Source organism: Phasianus colchicus, chromosome 7 (assembly GCF_987193195.1).
Source record: "Phasianus colchicus chromosome 7, bPhaCol1.hap1.1, whole genome shotgun sequence".
Lineage (NCBI taxonomy): Eukaryota > Metazoa > Chordata > Aves > Galliformes > Phasianidae > Phasianus > Phasianus colchicus.
Genome location: NC_143442.1, coordinates 30872952 through 30893448, shown reverse-complemented (window position 1 = coordinate 30893448; position 20497 = coordinate 30872952). Strand labels below are relative to the sequence as shown.

The window sequence follows — 20497 nt, the reverse complement described above, 5'->3', positions numbered from 1 at the left end:
CCATGTTAATATACCTCATCATGGAGATTGCGTTATGAAAGAAAGGCTAAAATGAGTATGACTTATTTTTTTTAAAAGCAAATATTTAGTTTGGAGGGCTTCTCAAAACTAGTGAAGTAAGAGTGAAGAGGGAGGCAAGTTACCACTTGTTTAATAGATTGTATTTATAATAATTAATGTATTTCTTCACTTGGCATTATGAATGTTTATTTTTAGACCTTTCTGTTATGCCCAGAGAAAACATTTAAGTCTGTTAAAGCATCTCAAATTCTTTCTCTTGAAAACTACTCTGTGAATGCCATTAGGGGAACCAATGGATTTGGGAAGTCTGGATTTTCTACCAAGTTCTCACCAGGGGATTTTGAAGGTTCTGCAAATTAAATGGAGTTGAAAAATGACCTTGTTTGTTGGTATTCATATGAGCTGAGCTTTGGTAAGGTTTTATGTGTTTATACCTGGAATTCATGTATTAAGAAGAAAAAACATAGCTTAGAGCTAAAATGAAGTCTGGAGGATAACCATCACAACCAGAACAAGTCTGCCAAGTTTGGATCCATCTACTAGGAGACTTACTCTCTAACCAGCTTATCTGGCTATGCCTATTTCAAAACCAGCTGCCCTATCTGATACGGGATAGCATTGCCTGTGAGTGGAAGACTTCTCTCTTTTTCAGTCTAAATGAAAGCAGTGCAACAGAGCAGATTCTGATAAAAGGAAGCATTTAGTTCTACATCTTTGCTTCTTCTGGATGTCATTGCCTCTGCTTTAAACGGACGTCCTAAGAAAAGTGCTGATGAGTTGTGTGTCTGAGAGCTGTGGGAGTTCCTGGAAGAAGTTAATAGCCTTGTTTGGTCTGGCTTTGCGCTCCATCTGTTTCTTACTCTGCAGCATCTTCATTTTACCACTTGCACGAGCCCATACCGTAGCAGCTCCTGCTCAGAACGGCCCTCACTTACATGAGCAGGCATTTGTACAGTGACCCATCTTAATGAGGAAATGATTATCGTAATATGTATTGAATATGTAATGAATTTCAGTGGGGATTCATGAACGCGCAGGTCCGTGGCTGTCGGTGACTCGGATGCTTGGTGATTGCTTTGAGCAGAGGGCTGGCTGATGCTGGTCTGACTCACTGCTCACTGCCTCCTGAGCACTGCTGTTCTGTGTATGCATCACTGGACATTGACCAACTTCCCTGAATTACTCTTATGTACAACATTAACTAGAAATGTTGCCAGACAATTTCTTTGTTAAATTATAGAAATACGCAACTACTACTACTGTGATGTAAATGCAGATTTTTCTGTAAGGGGAAGAAAAGAGTATAAGAGGTGTTTATCTTACTTAAATGTCAGAGTATGTCATTCTTTATCTTCTTTCATCTCTTAAGTCAAAATTGGTTTGCCTGCTTTTGCTTGCAGAAAGGAGGGAGCCGAGCCCAGTATCAATTCCTCTGACACCTGAAGTAGTTTTGGCTTTAAACTTAATGCAAAGGCTCTATCCATTCAAATCTATGAACTGTTAGAATGTCATGAAGTAACAGTGTCTGTGCCTGAAGTTTTGAAACTCTCGTTTCTCCTTTTTACTGCAGGATATTTCTTCTGGTGGGAGCTCCAAAAGCAAACACCTCCCAGCACAATGTGGTAGAAGGGGGCCAGGTGCTGCGATGTAACTGGAACTCCAACAGGAACTGCCAGCCCATCATCTTTGACTCCACAGGTAATGTGCAGTTTGCTGCAGGGGAAGGGGCTCTGCCATGAGCCTGGGGCATTGCAGGAGTGCTTCACGCTCACATGGTGATTCCTGATGGTTGATTTGGATGTGGCAATTTTTGGACTGACAAGAAGTCAAGACTTGGCCTCTCTATGTCACCATTGTTGTTTTTCCACTCTCTTGGAGAATGTTGTTATATTTGGTATATGCTGAAAGCTAAATCAAGCATACTTGCTTCTTCTTTTATTTTAACTTGATGATTTATTATGTTTCTTCTTTGTACTTTCTAGCACTCATAAAGCATTGAACAATCCAATTCCTGATAAACATTGAGGGACATTAGATGCCTATTAAGAACACAGCGTATAGGGATTGCTATTATCCTTATTTCATAGCAGAGTATGTGCTGTATGAGGAAATACTCAGAAGCTTAACCTGAAACTGGGAATATAAACTTCAGACTGTTGAAAAAAACACGTTTTCTTACTTCTTGGATGTAGCTTTGTGACGTGTGACATTCCTGATAGGAGTTCTCAGGGTGCCTCAGGTCAGAGGCATTGCTTACCCATCTCTGAAGTGTATCAGAGCTGAGCAGCAGCAGTGCTGACAAAAAACGTCTCACTCAGCCCTCATGCTCTAGTACACACAGTGATTTCCACAAGCTGTGGCAGGTCATGTGAGAATGCACCATGAGTGCTTTTCTGTTTGTGCCATTCAGTGCTGAATCCTGTTTTCCACAGCCTGTTTCAGGCCAGTGGAAAAACGTGTGTGTCCTGGGAGTGCATTAGCAAGACCTGCGTGGTATGGAGGAGGAAACACCTGTGCTTTAAAGTCTGGTAGGGTATAATTCATTTCAGCCTTTGCTGCTGTGACTTGTCAGTCCAAAGGCTGTAAAGTTTATTCAGCTTTTGTAAATCAGGTACAAATGCACTGAGGAGACTTTTCACTCAGTCCCACTGTCAAGGTATAGCACAGAATGCTGCTGGTGTTGAGAGTTCTCAGATGTGTTTATATATATTTTTGAAAACTGGCATGTTATCAGCTTCTTGAACGTAAAACACAAACAGAAGTGATGCAAATAATGATGCACGCAAAGATGCACACAAAACCCAAGCTGCTATCTGTCTGCAGCAGCCTACAGAAACCTTTCTTTCAGATGACTTAAGAATACTTTTCTGTTTGTTTGTTTGTTTGTTTTTTAAGAATAATTTGTCCTTGACATCTTTAGGTAATATTCTCCAGTAATACAATAGCTTAAGTGCATCTCATAGGGAAAGATGAGTCTCTAGGTAAGGTTCCAGATGCATCTTCAAATGAGAACTGCTATGGACTCATCCGTATGCCAGGCACAATAAATAGATACAAAGGCCTCACTGCTTTGCTTGATGTCTGTGCTTAAGGTATGTGCTACTGAGCAAACAAGCAGCATTTTGCTTATCATCTACCATTTCGGTAATGGACAAGTTAATTGTTTGAGTTTTAGCAGTAGAGCTAGCAGGTCATAGTGGCTTAGGAGGATTTATGTCAGGCATGTTTTAACTCATTCCAGCTTTGTGGCAGTGAAGTGGGAAATAATGCATTTGTCGATTATTCTCTGGGTGAAAAGGGCGATTGTATTTCAGTGTAATAAAATAATCAATGCTCTGAAACAAAATCAATTGTTTTTTTCTTTGTCTGTAACACAATGGTTGATTCCCTACATTAGAATGACCAAATATTCTGCCAGCACAGTGCAGTCCCTCACTCCTGCTTGCCCCAAACTCACAGTGTAGCACTGGGAATCAGGGGAGGCTTACGATGCTCCTCACAGGAAAGAAGCAGCTGATGATGTGACCATTAACGTGCAGTGCTAATGGGAAGGAGTTTTTTTATGGATAGCTAAATGCAGTCTCTGCAAGAATTCAAGCTCATCCATCACTCCTTCAATATTTATGTGTTGCGGTATGTAATTGCAGAGGCATTGCTTAGCTCTGGAAACACAAAGCAGATCTATTTTAGATTGTTTGGCTGTTTTGTTAATAGGGAAAATAGCACGTCTTCTGTATAATTCATCAGCTGGGTTTCTTCAGAGTTCTCTATTTGCTTACAGCTACTGAGAAACCTGCCCTTTGAAAATAATGCGGGCATTCGGATATATGGCTTTCTCTGCATCTCTGTCCTCCTGTCTGTGGCTGCCAAGGTCTGCACAAGGACTGGCATGATCAGAACTGCCCGCTGTAAGGCATGGCCCTGCTCGTGCCTCCTGGCCCCTGTGCCAGATGGCACAGCCAGCAGGCCTGGGCCAGGCCGAGTCACTGTATCGCATGCACAGCATGAGAAAAGAGGCCATGTCCCTGTACTAGAAGTGCAGCACAGCAATGAGCAAGTCATGTTCTGAGTGAGGCTTTCTATGCCTACTGACCTTCTGGTTGTATCACAAATAAGGTATGATAGAGGTAAAGCAAGGGAGGTGCTTCTTCCATCCCCCCCTCATTTTCTTTTCCTTGTAAATTTGTACCTTATTTTTATTTGTACTTATTAATGTTTACCTCAAGCTGTGATTACTTTTTCCTTCTGCATCTGTACAAAGGCCACGCTCAGTTGCATATCAGTGCCTGAATAGAAACGGGTTTTATTTTCTGTCACTTGCTTTTGGCTTAAATACGGTTATTAGCACAGCAGTTTGGTCACTTACAGCTGTTGCATTTGTCCCAAGGTATGTAGCTGTAGCAATAAGGTACTGCCTCTTTGATATTGATCTCTGAAGGAGTTCTTCAAGTGCTTACTTTCTGCTAGCCATGCGCATCACTCACCCTCAGCTCCTCTGGAGAAGTGCAGTAGGTAATTGAGCTGATGCTTAGTCAGCTAAGTCCCTATTCCTGCAGTCTTGCTTGTCTTCCTCCTTCCTGTGCATAACCACCCTTTTAGGGGAGATAGCTGGGTGCCTCACAAGAGGAGTCCATTCATGGAACTCTTCTATCTCTCATACTGAAAATGAGTGAATATACATATATTCATACATACATCATTCAAATGTATATGTATGTTTTCACCTGAATATGTAACATAAAGTTCCTTGTTAAAATATATACATGATTTTTAAGCTGCTGGCCAGAAAAAGTTCTTTTGCTGTTCTACATAGGATGTTTTCTCACTTAAAGCAGTGATAGAGTTGTGAAGGGGAAAGAGGATCTCCCTTTGCCTTGGTGTCCTAGGACTCCCTGCATGGTGGGAGAATGTTCTACACGTGTGCCTGTGTGCGTGTGTTTCTGTGTGCACATGACACTAATTGCTTTTGACATTCTGGTACACATGGTGGCTTTGGAAGGCAAAATGTTTATATCGCACATTAACACTTCCCAAATGTAAAGATGCTTCGCTGTGGGGCTTCTGAGAGCTTTAGCACTGACATCAGTTGGCTTTGATTTAATGTCGTTATGACTATGTGAAAATTGCATAACAAATGTGTGGTAGAACATGCCCTCAGATTCGAGGTACATATGGCTGTGTTTTTGTGTATATAGCCAGAATGTCAGAATACTTTTTTCTCTTTAGAAAGGCTTTAAAATATCATTGGACAAACATTTCAGGCAGGTTTTTTACACTTAGAGGTAAAATTAAAAAGAAACCAATCACTCAGGCAAGCTTCCCCACATGCACAATTTTGTTCATCTGATGCAAAATTGAAATATGAATCAGTGCCTGTGTCTCTAACAGGTTATCCTGCTGCTAGAAATAGACCTTACTAAAAAGCATTGAATAAGACTTTCTTGCCTTGTTCCAGGTTTTCTTGCTGATTCAGTAGCTAAATATGCCACTGTCACAAAACAGAAGTTCCTTGTCATTGTGTTCTTCTGTATATTGACTTCTTACTGCATTTACCACAGCTTCACCACAAATTCAATTGAACTGTTATGTAAAACAATTGGGATTATTTTTCCTTCTGCCTCTGTCAACTTTCAGAGTTTCCATGTATAGGAGGGTGCTCAAAGTTGCCACTGTTTTGTCTAACAAATGATATTATCAGATCATTTTCTTTGCTAGACATTATATATTTCACACTCACATTTCACATTTGTTATTTGGTTGGTGAGTTTTTTTTAATTATTATTATTTCTTTTAATTTTTATTTTATTCCTACTTAGCTGAGGCACTCTTAGTATGATTAATTTAATTTTGCAGGATCTGTGAGCACTAGTGCTATTTCTCTACAGAACTGACTGGAGAGGTGATTCCTCTCTTTGAAATTTGGCTTTGTTTGTCTTTTTACCTAGCAGCTTTTCCCAGGAAAATGTGTGTTCCTGGTGGGTCCACTGTAAATGGAACGCACTTAATATAGCAGTCCTTTTTTCTATTACTGACCAGTTCTGAGAAGTCCAAAACCACTTGTTTTAAAGATGCACCTCTCTGCCTCCCCACAGTCTTGGTTGGGGCTTTGGCCAAGCTGCTCTGATGGGAGGTGTCCGTGATCATGGTTGGGGGTTGGGACCTGGGGTCTTTAGGGTCCCCTTCTACCCACACCATTCTGTGATTATTTGTCAAAGGATTTTAGAGAGTGGGTGCATTTGGAATTTTTGTTCTGAGAAAAAAAAATTCTTCAGAGATCCATGTAACCAGCTGGAATTAATGAAACTGTACACGTGTGAGCAATATGTAGCAAATTAATGTAAACCAAATGAGTTTCCTATGTACTTGTTATCCAAAAGGAAGCAGTCATCTTCGTAACTTTATTTTACTTTCCATCTTGGAGCCCTAGCTCTGTATCAGTTGAGAATATTGGGAACTCATTAGGTAGAAGTAGCACTTCTTCATACTCCCATGTCTTTTAATAAAATACTAACAAAATAGTTTTGTGATGATGTTAAGTTTTTAATCAGAGCTATAACTGGGAGATGTACCAGTTCCAGAATAGGATGTTTGAAAGTGTAGCTCGTTATGGCAGCATAAAGAAGTAGTGCAGTGCTCAGACTGTTTCAAGAGCTTCAGCATAGAGTAATCTGATGAAATGCTGAATGCAGACAGTTCTACAAACTGTTACAAAGGAAAATATGCTCATCAAACAACTTTGAACCTCTATGCTAATGAGTTGCAGATTTCTTGAACAGATTTTGTTTTTAGCGCAGACAGCACTGGCTGCTCAGATAATGCATTGTTGTGCTCTTCTGATACGCTTGGCATAACAGATTGATGCAATGCTAAATTTTCATTCCTTCTTTTGGTGGAAAGCTTTTCCTATTGTTGTGTTAAATCTCAAAATGCAAGATCAGGGAGTCTTACAGAAATGATTGAATGCTTAAAACAAAGAGCATCTCCAGTGTTGAAGTGCTGTTCAGCTCTGTGTGGTGTGCTCTTAGTGCTTTGGCTGCCCGCATACAGTTTTGCCTCTTGGTCACTTGTTTTGTTCTTCCTCTCCACACCTTTCCATGTTTTTGACACACCAAGATTGTTTCAAATGAATGACTTAGTCCTAATTATTTTTGGATGAAATTCTCTGAAGTCTGGTTATTTTGATCAATGATAAAAGATGGGGGAAAAAAGCTTCTGAAAAGGAAGATACTAATAAAAACTCCCCCGATTCTTCCTTATGTTCCCAACTTGTGGGTTTTTTTTCTCATTCTGTTTCTTTCCATTCCCAAGTGGGTGATTGTAGACAATAGGAGTCTTTGTGCGGAAGCTTAAACCACCAGTTTGGCACAGCTGTATCTATCTGTGACCTATTTAGTTTGAAGTGGATGTTTTAACTGCCTTGTGCAGCTTTATTTTGTAGCATTGCACAATGTAAGATCTGCTGATGTAGGGAAGTTATGTCTTGCGTGGGTGTCATGAGCTTGTATTTTGAGGTTCTGATGATCTGCGCAAGTGAGTCAGTTATTCATAACTTATTTTCCACCTGTGGACAGAGTGGGAAAGAATAAAGAACTAGGGGATAGGTAAGTATTCTGTGGAAACAGCAAGCCTTTGCAAATACTTTTCATTTGTAGGAGATCGGTTTATTGGGATTAAGGTGCACTTTGTGCAGGGATTTCACTACTGATTTAGTCAAGAGCAAACCAATAAATCTTGTGAAGACTATTCATTCATTTGTAGTGGAATGGACTGATTTTTAGCTCGCCAAATCTATGATTACATCAGTCTCATTGAAGTTCAGTTGTTATCCTTATCATGTGTTGGGATGACTAACGTCAGCCTTGGGCTTTAAGTACCTCTGTGAATACAAAAGGAGGAGGTAGAGTGTATAAAACCTCCTCCACTTGTTATTACAGCTGAGGGTGGAAAAATGCTCATGCTTTCATGATTAGGTAGGCTCCTGAATGAATGCTGTTGGCTCTGTGTTTGGGTAGCTGGATCCCAATTGTATGACAAGCTGGAAAAAAAAGGCTCCTACAGTAGGCAAAGGAAAAGATCCAGTTGTTCCAGCTCCGCCCAGAGAGAGAAACAGGATTCATAGCTCAGGAGAGGGAAGGGGGAATATTGGGAATCTGTGTTCCTCTGTATCCTGAGCCAGCATCAAAGCACTGTTGCTAAATCCTGGTGAGTCATCAGCTGCCTCACGGCACTGGGACTTTCAGGTGAAGGTAAACTTGGACTTGCTCCTTCTTGCCTGTAACTAAGGTTGAAATCTCTGAGGTTTTAGATGTCAGATAGCTAGCTTTCTGCTTTGTCAAATTCTGGCTTATGATAATAGTACCCTGGTATATTTTATAAGGTTGTTTTTCTTCTGGCTAGCTGTATTGTATTTCCTTTTACGTAGAACTGGCAACATCATTTGCCTTGGCTTTGTTACAAAGAAGTTTATTTTGACAGAAATATGGTGAATCGGGTGGCTATTAAAGATTTATAATTTCATAAGTGTTTATAGCATGCTAATACTGAGCTAGGCTTCTTCCGTTCACTGCCTCTTGTCTCATAGTTGTCTCAGTTCAGTCTGGCACTCCAGAGCAAGGGTAAATGGATGAGTGCAGTTCCATTATTACCATACAAAAACCAGACAGGTTACAAGTTTGAGACAGCTCATGTCATTTTATAGTAATATCTTCATTTTTATAACTGATGCCTTCTATTTCCCAATGCAGAAGTTAGCAGCTACCCAAAGCTGATAGCCAAAAGTAAATCAGCATTGGAAAAGCTTTTGATCTTTTTATTTTTATTTGGAAGATGACTTAGACTATTACTTCTAGCATCCCTTCACACTGGTTTTCACAAATTTTAATTCTATGTATTCAAGTTTACAATGTTGAATCTTATGCAATCTTGTAAAGTGGTGCTCCTGGACCAGAGGAGCATCATCAATGTGTGGAATTTTACTGACCTTGACCACCCCATCACTGCCATCCTCCCCTGCTTTCCCCCCACCCCAAAAAGGAGGGAGACAAAGCACTGTTGGCTTGCCATGTCAGCCTTCTTTCCATAATGAAAAAGACATGTGAAATCATCATATGATGTCTACTACAATGGGAAGGAGCAAAGGGAAAAACCACAGCATAAGTTGTCTTCTCAGATACAATCCTACAGTCAAATGACGCAATCTTGGAATTAATGACCCATCATGGAGGAGTCCATGGAATGGCTGCATTTTAATCTGAAAAATAGCATTGGTAGAAGAATTCTGAAGTTAAAAAAAAAAAAAAGAATCAAATTTGTATTAGTTGGCATATTTGCTTGAATGCCTGTTTACAGTGTACAGCACTGGTGCAAAGGCACTTACAAGACATTCTTCAGACACTCCAGAGGAAATGAGAAATAGAAGCAAAACATCAGTGGCTATGACAACTGTCACAGCAGTAAAGGCAACTACGTTATGTCAAACCACTGGCTCGGGTTTATAAATCCCTGTATGTATTAATATTAGTTTGCTTTGTTTAAAGCAGCTCCTGTTTTTAACAGAGGGGGAGGTTTTCTCTCTCCTCTCTTCCCCCTCCTTTCTCTCTTCCCCACTGAAAACTTTTGCAATGATAAAACAATAACAAAACCAGGCCCTTGATTTCTACTAAAACACAAACATCAAAGTCAGTCTCAATGTCAATTAGCTTCACAGTAAAGCTAATATACCTTATTTAACTTTGATTTGCTCCAATGAAGGCTCACGTGTTCTTTATGTTTGTTTTCCCCAGTCAAGAACAGAAACCCAAATGGCTGCTTATTCAAAGCAAGGGGATTTTTGATGGCAAGGTGTTTTCCAGATTTCCTCATAAAATTAGTATTTCTTTGGGAAAACTAAAGCTGGGAGAAAGAATCATAACCTACTTCTCTGTGGTTTCTCTTCCTATGGGGAATTTTGAAGGGAGGTGGGTGGACAAATAAAAGTAACTTTTCCTCTTTAAGGAGAGTTAAGAGTAGGCCTGTATTGTAACATTGACAATTGATGTGAAAAGTCTATGCCTCCAAAATATGTTTGACTAGATTCAGATTTTTGTGCTCTAGCAAACTTTGCCCCAGCCGAACAGCAGCCCCCCTTTGGAAAGAATGCTTTCTCCTAGGGAAGCACTGAATGCAGGACAAACTCACTCTGAGGCATTTTATCCTTGAAGCAGATGTTTTATATTATGTACGTGGGTACTGACATTAGCTTAAGTGTCTAATGGAGCAGTTTTTACTGTATGTGCTGTGGATTTTTTTTTTTTAAGTATATGAACTTCCATTTTTTTCTTAAAGCTTTCAGAGATCATAATGCTGGCTTCTGATGTCATGACACTTGAAACGTAATTAACTTGGGGTTGTGCCAGCTTCTGACTGTATCTCAAAGCCTTGTTGCTTACCTTTCAGTTTTATCTTGATGGCAGTTTTCTAATATTATCCCTAATGTAAAGCAGAATGACGGCCTTTTCAATACTATAGAAAAAAATGTCTTCCCTGAAAGCTTGAAGAAGGAGAATTGCTTACTGCTGCCATCCTGAATGTTGCCTCATCCTTGGTGTGGGCAGCACTGGAGCTTCTGCGGCTCAGGAATACAATGGGAAAAGGCAGAGAGCTGTTGTTCTGGCAGCGTGTGCTGGGTGAACAATTGCTTCCCCTCTTTCCATGCAATCACCATAGTCTATGGATGGATGGCACCACTAAGCAATAATCTGTCTTTTTTTATTACCTCATTCTGTCTCAGCTGATGCATTCAACTGAAACTTGAGGGAAATAATTTCCTTTATGTCTACAATAAAATCAGGTTGCTGATAATGCTCTATGGCTGCTTACCTGCTATTCTGACAAGATCATTACTTCTACTTATTGTCTAGTGCTTGAAGCTTACATTGGAAGTCTCTATATCCTCCACATTTTTATAAGATTTAGGATAGGATTCTGCTTTACAGTACTAAACTGTTATAGTACTTTCCATTGTAGTCATAAATAGGTAGTGCTGCATAAATATCCAAGAGCAGACAAAGACACACAACTCCACGCAGTAACTGTTCCCAACAAGATTTACATTCTTTAAAGCATACTGCTTTGTTTGGCAAGTAAAACTGAGAGGTGGCTTTGTATTTAAGAGTAGCTATACAAACAGAGGGTAGAAGCCAAATTTGTCTTTAGGCTGTATAACCTTGGGTGTGGTGTTAGAATGAGAATAAACCAAGTTTAAACCCATTATACTGCCACAAAGGAATTAGATCCCAGTCCTGGCCCTGTATCCCTGCCTTCTCCCCAGAAGGTCAGCACTGCCTCCCTCCCCTTGCAGTTAGCAGGGTTGGGCCCTGATCTTCCTGTTTTTTTTTTTTTTTTTTTCTATAGGGTTCCTTCTGTATATGTGACCAGTAGGGAGTAGGGCTATGATAAAGGTTGGCAGCAGAAACATATGGATAGCATCTCATGGAAACTACTTCTCCTGGGGGCAGCTGCATCCTTTAGCAAAACTATCCATCTTTTTTCATGAGTTAAAGGCAAGGAAAGGGTAAGATACAGCAAAACTATGTGTGCTCAAGACATTACGTATTTGAAAATAATCTGTGAAGTCTCCAGGTTTTTTTTTTGTGAGGCGGTGACATGCAGACCTTCAAACTACATTTCTGTCTGAGCATTGTGTGACTGTATGCAGTGTACATAAATTTGTGCAGATATGCTTAATCATCAGGCCCTCCCTGTCTAGAGCATCTTTTCAGTAAGAAAGTGAAGGAGAGGAGGACAGAAGGAAGTGTTTTCTACTTTTCTCTTCCTTTTCTCATTACCTTTGAAATTAGGAGAAAAAGAAAACGCAACACAATAGTTCTCTGTGATGTTATGTGCTTGGCCTTGACTTCTGCATAGTTCTGATATTAGAGCAAAATGAGAGTAGTCCAGGTCTTTGCTTGTTTTGGCTGATTGAAGATAAGAACTGCTTTTACTGTACTTCTTGTGGGATTTTCCTAATGGAAGTGACACAGTCTCTCGAGACAAAGAATGCCTCCTGAGGTGTCTGACTTGCAAGGAAGTTGTGATTCAAGTGGTCACAGGTCTCAAGCACTAGAACTGCTGATTCATAACAAGGCTGGGTTTGGGGTTCCCCTTCGGTCTGTGGAAGTGATGTAGGGCTGAGGAACTCTTGGACTCTTTGGCTTTAGGCACCGCAAACCAGCAATTTAGGCAACGTTTTAAAAAATAATAATAATTCAGAGTGTTACATTGGGTTTCTGAAGAGGCTGGCAAAGTTTCTACTTTTCCATTGAAAGCACATAAGAAATGTGAAACATTTTAAAGACTTTTTATATTTGTAACAGCACAAAATACCACTCATTAAGTTGCATCTACCAAACTTCATCACTGAGCAGTGCAAACTAAAATTATTCCTCTGTATGAGCAAATTCATTACCATTTTTATTACTGTCTGCCCTCATAACTTGTAAGAATGCTGATTGCTGGCTTTGTATCACATCCTGCAGTCACATTCAGAATAGAAATGTTAACACTCAATAGAATAGTAGATGAATTTCTGTCCTGACTCCAGCCAATGGCAAGATTGGTACAACTTTATCAGGATAATGTTTCTTCTAGAAGCACGTTCTTAACTTAGCTTTGGCACTGAACTGATTCTTGACCAGTGTTGTAATCTGACACGAAAATCAAATATCTGAAGTATGAGATATTTACTGTGTTCCTGTCAAAGATGCTGTAACTGTTGCATGCTCACAACACTAAAAATAGCTGCATTTTGCCTGGAATGTAAAAATAAATGTCAATAAATCACTTCTAACGCTTATTTTGCTAAAAGGATGATATCCTCCAGTGTTACTGTTTTCTGCTTTCCTCTGGGTGTGGCAAAACCAATGACTTAACATTTTAAATTTTTACTGTAACAGTTCACCATGAAGTTATGCTGCTTTCTCATTTTCTTTGTAGGCAACAGAGATTTTGCTCCTGATGATCCACTGGAATTTAAGTCTCATCAGTGGTTCGGAGCATCTGTGAGATCCAAAAATGATAAAATTCTGGTAAGTTTTTGTTACTTTTCAGATGCTTCAGTACTGCTGTATTGCAGTAGAAAAGATATGAAAAGATCTGAATGACTCAGAATTTAAATAAAACTTGACTAATCAGCTTGATTTGACTTTTTCAGAATTAGCTTTTTCAGAATTTTAAAGTGTTCATAAACAAAGGTTGTAGCAATTTTCTCTGGCTTTGAGAAAAGTAGTAGAATTCATTTTCTGAAGTTAAAATGTGTTTTGAATTCTTAAAGAACTCCTTACAAATGCTGCTTGAAGAAAATATTATATCTAATTTTTTTTGCTGTAAGTCAGCTATTTCTAAAAAAAATAGATCTCCAATAACCCACGGTGCATCTGTCAAAATGTCTTTGGTTTCTGGTCTGTTAAAAAAAAAAAAACATAAATTGCAATTCCATGGTATTAGTCCTTCTAGCCCGCACCTCCCAGCATTTTGAAAAGGAGTTTTCTCACTGCTGTCTTCTTCCTTAGGCTTGTGCCCCATTGTATCACTGGAGAACTGAAACAAAACAAGAGCGAGAGCCTGTGGGAACTTGTTACCTGCTTGCTGGATCTAAATCTGTGGAATATGCACCCTGCAGGTCAAGTAAGTGATCTGTTGTGCTTGTGTTAGGAATTTTTCTTGTTTTTCTTGTATTTCCCCCTCATAGCAATTTGAAATATATTAAGCAGGATCCAGACATCTGGATTCCCCTCCAACTCTGATGGTCAGTGTCCAGACCTTATTTTCTCTACTGTAGGTCAGAGGAAAATCTTTGATCCAAATAAAATTGGAACAGAGGATGCCAGACTTTTTACTGACCGCTTCACTAGCAATGGCTCTCGCATTGAAACTAAGCCCTTTTTTTCCTCTCAAGATGTGGATGTTCCTATGTAGCCAGTGCAGTAATTGTAATAATATTTTACTTGATGCTCTTCACAGCTGTCTGAGTGACATAACATTAGAACAACAAATCTGGCACTTGAAGACCAACTCTAGACATTTCTGCAGCTTAGTTATTTGTGTCGCTTAAAGAAAAAGCTCATTTGCACGAGATCATTCAGAAGAAGCTTCTGATTTCCATGAATGTTTATATACATGATGACACAGTTCTAATTGCATTCATTGTCTTACTCTCCAAATGCTTTGCATCCTTACCATGTAATTGAGTTGGTGTACAGTCCAAAAGCTTATAACCCTATTTTTCTTTTTTTTTCCTACTATGCAAGACTAAAGGTTGAGCACTTGTATTAAAGATTTGTTGTTGTTTTATTTTTTTGCAAGTTGTTGGGGAACAGCAGGATTGAAATCCATTGTGGTCCAACAGAAAAAGAGGTCAAATAAGAATGTATTAGCTTGAGTTAGTCACACTTCTAGATGAGTGTCCCTCTGCATTTCTGTTCTGGAGCTATATACTGATAAGATTAAGCCACCTATAGATGAGTCTCAGTATGTGGGGATTTTTTCAGCCAGATATGCGTTTTTTCTTTTAAGGCAATACTTCAAATACTCTATTGTTATTTGCATTTCAATTTTTTTTTTTTTTTTTTTTCCTTAAGAAAAGCAAACCTTACTCCATATTTTGCATGGTTTCTTGAATAAAGCTAGGAACAATTTTTCCTGATAATTTAAGATGAAATCCAGAAGCAATATGGAGTTGCTGTTTAATTTGACTGAAATAGGCTGGAAAGTATGCTAAGGTTAGAATACATGTTAGGTCAGCCTTGAAGGTATTACAGCATGTGATTGTGAGTTGTCTGTAAAGAGAAAATACTAATTCAAGTGAAATAAGTTTACAAATTTCAAAGTCAGGAGTGCAAAGTTATCTAGAAAGATGCATTGGAAAGAATCCACAAAACAACCTGATTTACTATTGATTATATTTATCTTTGATTTTTTTTTTTTCCTTTTATATCTATTCTTTAGCCACTATTGATGCAGATGGACAAGGATTTTGTCAGGGTGGATTTAGTATCGACTTTACAAAGGTATGTGATTGTTACTTAGTTCCTGTTACTCAGCAGATGGTTCCAATTTAACAGCCACCCTGATACAGACCACATACAAGCAGAGACATTATGAAACTACATGTAAGCCACCATTCGTGGTCGGGCGGGGGAGAGAAAGCAAACAATAAACTCCTTATAAACTAAGAACAATCCCTTCAAACCATTCCAGTAGTGTAAACATGTTTCTCCCTACACCTTCATAACAGCACACTTACCACTTCTAGGAGTCATGTAAAAAATAAATAATCCAGTTTTCCAGCCTCATGCTATAAAGCCCTGCTGCAGCCAGTACTCAGGTAAAATGTCTTGAGATGCTTTTTTCTGGAAGGACCAGTGCATAGCTAATGTTACTTGTTGAGGAAAAGTAACTTACTGCTGAAGGGAACTGGTAGACAGCATTCCTGTGAATGGAGCTTTGTTTTTCTCAGTGACTAGGAGAAATAGACTTTCTTTTTTGCCCTCTTTATTATATATATATATTTTTTTTCTGCAGTGTATTCTCCTTCCCTTTTAATATGCCTATATTTTTAATTCACAATAACTTTTAAAGCCTGCTCACAATAAAACTGTGCCTGAATCTCAGAACTAACTATAGCTCTTTTATCATCATTTTTTTTATCAGTTAAATTGTTTAGCATTATCTGGGCATGATAAGATCCATTTGTGATGTGGCAATCTTTTGGGTTTTTCAGACCTTATATTGCATAATACCCTTTCGTTCTTTGCCTGAAGACACCCTTGTTTCTGCTCCACAGACTGTGCAAATATTGGCTCAGAAGTGTTTCAGTTATTTTGCCTGTACCCTTCAGGACTACTGTGCAGACTCTAGCCCCTTTTAAAACAAATGCTGGGCTCCAGTCCACCTCCCTAGCTGAGTTGGCAAGACTGGTATCTCCAAATCTCTGACCTATTTTGTTCTGAGAGGTCGATGTGGGAGTTTTTAGATTAAAATGAGGATAAATGGCTTAGTTATGCAGCAAAGCCAATGGCCTGATTGAGTAAAGTACTTATGGAGCAAATTCCCAGCGCTGGGATAGCTAATGTGGCTCAAGTTGCTTAAAATGGTTTATGGATTGTACTTCTACCAAGGAATAGGGAGTAGGGGAATTACATCACAGCTTTTCTGAATTAAACTTTTCTAACAAGAAGTTGTATAGAATTATAGAATCGTAAGGTTGGAAACGACCTGCAAGATCATCTAGTCCAACCATCAAAGAAAGAAGAGAGGCAGAAGATGAGTCTAGTTTTGTGTACTGGCCAAAAAACATATTATTGGTTTGTAGCAATCTTTATACTCTCTCCTAAGTTTATTTCTGTTGCCTTACCTGGATTAAAAGGACTACTAAAACAAAAAGCAAAATTATGCTGATAATTTTAGATGGATGATACGGAGAAGCAAGTCACTGAAGTGATATTGTGGTTTATCTTAGTGTTCTACAATGTATACATTTTTAATTAGGATTAATCATTCCTTCAAAAAATGTAAAGGGGGAGGGGAGGAGGGGTCAGTGAAGCTACAATTTATGTACATGTGGTTTATTTACATGCAGTTTATTTGCATGTGGTTATTTGATTCCCAGGAATACAGGACGTGTTCTCTTGGTCTCTAGAAATAATTAATTTGAAGATTATCTCCCCTCCCCTCCCCCTTTTTATTTTTTCCCCCAAGGGAGACAGAGTCCTGCTTGGAGGACCTGGCAGTTTTTACTGGCAAGGTAAGATACATTGTTTAAATTACAGAATAGGATGACCTCTTTAATTTTCTTTACATCTTTTCATTCATATTTTGTAAATGTGGGCTTCAGTGAGTACTTGTTTGCAGGATCATGCAGTGTTTACCTACAGCCTCAGTTTGGAAGATGGTTGTTACAACCAGGACAGAATTGCCAACATCTGTTGCCTTCATTTTAATGTAAATACAAAAATATTTAAAAGATTTTCTGTATAATGCCAGGCAACATGTAGACTTGGCATCACAAGAGACATCTTTCTAGTTCTACGTTCAAAATTCCAAACAAAATGAAATGATTGAAATTCAGCTGCAGAGAGAATACAATATACATTATATACTTATATTCATCTTACTGCTTTCTGGCAAAGCTTCCAATTCATCTGTAAAAACTATTTATTCTCTTCTGTTACTACCAAACAAAAATCCCAGCTCTGAAAAGAAGATAGCAATAGTAAAACTATATTTTTACCCCACATTCTGAGATGCAGGAAGAGTAATTGTCCCTATGCTGCATACACATCTGGGAATGTGAAGTCAGTGCTCTCCTGGAAAAAAAAAATGCCTTACAATACAATCTAATTTTAAACTCAAAGAAAGGAATGTGATGAAGTCACCATCTAGTGGCTAGTGAAATGAGAACAGGAAGAAGGCAGTAAAGCACCAGCTTGTTAATATCTTGTTTACTGCCATACTAAGCTCTCATTTTATGGAATTCAGACAAGAACAGGGTGACTCAGTTCTGAAATAGCACGAGCATATGCGTGTTTTACCTAACTGAGCAGTCTCATTCAAGTCCTGCCTTACATATAGGAGTGGCTTCTATTTTCAGTGAAAGCACGTCATGAGCTTTTGATTAAATATGTGCATAAATCTTTGCTGAAGTAGGATCCAGATTTCCATTTTTATCCTTTCTAGTGCTGCTGCTGTTGGCTGTTTTCTGATTAGTATTGTGGAAGAGCTGTTGCTTTATAAGCAAGTATCTCATAAATCTGTCTTGTTTACTGAATGTGTGCACATGTGTTTTAAGCTGTTTTCTTTATCTTTAGGCCAGCTCATTTCTGATCGAGTGACAGAGATTGTGGCTAAATATGACTCCAAAGTCTACAGTACAAAATATGACGACCAGTTAGCAACTAGACCTGCTAGTGCTGCTTTTGATGACAGCTACTTGGGTATGTAGTTTGAAAGGGAAGTAAACCTTGTTGTACTTAACAAACAAACAAAACAAATACAAAATCTCTTTTGCTATTCATATTATTCCAATTAAAATGTAGACCACACTATTAATTTAAAATTTGGCAGATAAAAGAGAGCTGAAAATGCTGTAAATCATGTATGAAAGAAGCTTTGTTACCTTGCCATAATCTTGACTCACAAACCAGCTGATTACAAAATAAACGGGACTATTTCTGTTCACTTTGGTGATCTGTAATTTAGGCCTAATATAACTTATCAGGTATGATATTTACCTGACAAGTTACTCACATAGCTATTTATTTTAGAAAAGCAGTTGTTTCTAAATAAGAAATCAAAATGAAGCAAAAATGGGGCAGAATCATGTTGGGAAAGAAAGCTAATGAGAAGATTGCCTTTGACAATTAAGAAATTATTGTTTAGCTTTACCTATGTCTAACAGGGTGAATGTGGACATTTCCCAGGAACTGATAATTTTAAAATGCTCATCTTGAACGTAATTTCTTTTGATAGCAATTTAAGGTATATAGATTAAGATACTCAATAGGATTAACCATATGGAAAAACCACAGAATCCAGGATTTGTGCATTTTCTTGCTCGTTAATTTTTAAGCTTGTTTGAGCTTTCAACTAATTACTGCTTGTGACTGCAGTTGGTATGGGTTTAGTGATGAGCAAGCCCCCATCTTTTCTCATTCCTTCAAAAAAAAAATCTCTATAAATATGTTTATATTCCTAATACACTTGCAGAGAGAAAGAAAGTAAAATTTATGTTCTTGTTTTTGCATGTGGAAGTCACTACATGTTTACATTCCAGGTAGAAAGTAGGAAAGATATCTAAATGTAGAAAACTTCATTATGCTTCTAATTAAAATGTGCATTAATGTATGTAGACTGGTGTGTCATCTCTCAATTTCCAGTTGCAAATGGCAAGTTGTCCATGTAATCTCTATATAACCTGTTACTAAAGCTCTTAGCTGCAGAGGTGATCAGTATTTGGAAATACACTGTTTTTCTGTGAGCAACATCGCTAGTACATTTTTTCTGAATGTGAACTGAACTAGCAACTCAGTAGTAGGTTGAGAATAAGGAAGTAATTCAAACAGAAGCTTTGTGACAATGATATTTTAAGTCTCTTGAGGTTCTTTGCATTTGAAGTAAAACGGTGTGGTCATTTGGCTGAAGTCTTTGGCTAACGGGCCAAAAGACCCTTGCTCAAAATTCTGTCCTTTATACTGGTACTATTCTAAACTATGCTCTCAGTGTTTATTCTTTTCTACACAAAATAAAGTTTTATTTGCAGAGTCCACAATTGACACTATTTTACAAACAAATTTTGACAAGATTGCTAGCAAATATTTGCTGAGCTTCACAGACATAAAGTAGTATTTTTGTAAATTCTTTCAGGATTTCAATTTGAAAACAACTATTATTATGATGGAAACTAAGTTGCTGGGTTTTTGTTTGTTTTTGAGTTATTGAAAAATCAAACCGAAATATTTTTATTCTGAACCATCTTTGAGTCTGCCTGAAGCACTTCTCATCATATAAGAACTAGTGTACAAAGTTTGTTAAATCCACGCGGGGAATATATCTTTTCACTGACATGGAAGCTGATGAGTTACAATCTGCTCGTGTAGCTGTTCATCATCTAATCTACTCCGAGGCAAAAAATTGTTTCATTATATTTCAACGTGCATCAAGACTTGTGAAAAGTTTAGAGAGGTGAAAGGCTTAAAAAGGTTCCTCATGTGATTTACTAATTTTTCTCTTAATCAGGATATTCTGTGGCTGTTGGAGACTTCAGTGGTGATGGCATAGAAGGTAAGATTCTTGTTTCAGTAAAAAATCAGTAAAAAATGGAAATTCACTGTGCAGGACTTCCAAATAAGTGGTGTAGAACAAATGATGAAGTGCAAGGGAAAACGTATAAAGCACTAGGAATGAGCTACCCTGTTCAAGAGAAGGCATTCTGCTTTGGAAACTGAATGTTACATGTGTGTCTTGTTTTGTATTTCAGACTTTGTATCAGGAGTCCCAAGAGCAGCCAGAACTCTAGGCATGGTAGGAAATTTGAAGCAGTTAATTTCATAATAAATGAAAAGATAAAAATTGTTGCTTTGCCATAATGTGTTTTTTCTCATGTGCAGGTGTCCATCTACAACGGGAAAAACATGTCTTCCATGTACAACTTCACTGGAGAGCAGGTATGTTCCTTTGGTGTGGCAAATGACAAGGAGGCTGTTTTTAAGGAGAAATGATACGTTAAACGATTTTGGGTACTAGATTATGTAAAATTTCCTATGTTATTAGCTTCAGTGCCAAAAAAATGTTTATAATGTGTGTAGGAATTCTGAGTTCTGCCTGTTCCTGATTTATGGTACTATTCTTCTTGTTTTATGGAACAGGCCCTCCAGGGGAGTGTGGAGTCACTGTCTGGAGTTTTTCAAGAAGAGGGTAGATGTGGCACTTAGGGACGTGGTTT

At 38.4% G+C, this 20497-nt stretch overlaps 2 protein-coding genes across 8 annotated transcripts in view; one reads left to right on the top strand and one right to left on the bottom strand.

The window, feature by feature from the left end:
- The window catches only part of LOC149917301 (uncharacterized), a 59452-nt gene that overhangs the window by 10100 nt on the left and 28855 nt on the right, over positions 1-20497 (bottom strand). The window contains exon 3 of one of the 6 annotated variants that reach the window (XR_016468401.1): positions 1717-7582. The exons of 4 other annotated variants lie outside the window; for them this stretch is intronic. The gene's annotated coding sequence lies outside the window, so the exon portion shown is untranslated. Of the gene's footprint in view, positions 1-1716; positions 9272-20497 lie in introns of those variants that run through there. One more of the 6 variants, XR_016468398.1, reaches the window with a different exon arrangement.
- ITGAV (integrin subunit alpha V) overlaps positions 1-20497 on the top strand; it is a 44076-nt gene that overhangs the window by 1664 nt on the left and 21915 nt on the right. For both annotated transcript variants that reach the window (XM_031604394.2, XM_031604393.2), the window contains exons 2-10: positions 1592-1719; positions 12994-13085; positions 13569-13683; positions 15004-15065; positions 16756-16801; positions 17865-17990; positions 19792-19836; positions 20033-20076; positions 20163-20219. In XM_031604394.2, coding sequence (XP_031460254.1) covers positions 1592-1719; positions 12994-13085; positions 13569-13683; positions 15004-15065; positions 16756-16801; positions 17865-17990; positions 19792-19836; positions 20033-20076; positions 20163-20219 — 715 coding nt within the window. The remainder of the gene's footprint in view (positions 1-1591; positions 1720-12993; positions 13086-13568; positions 13684-15003; positions 15066-16755; positions 16802-17864; positions 17991-19791; positions 19837-20032; positions 20077-20162; positions 20220-20497) is intronic.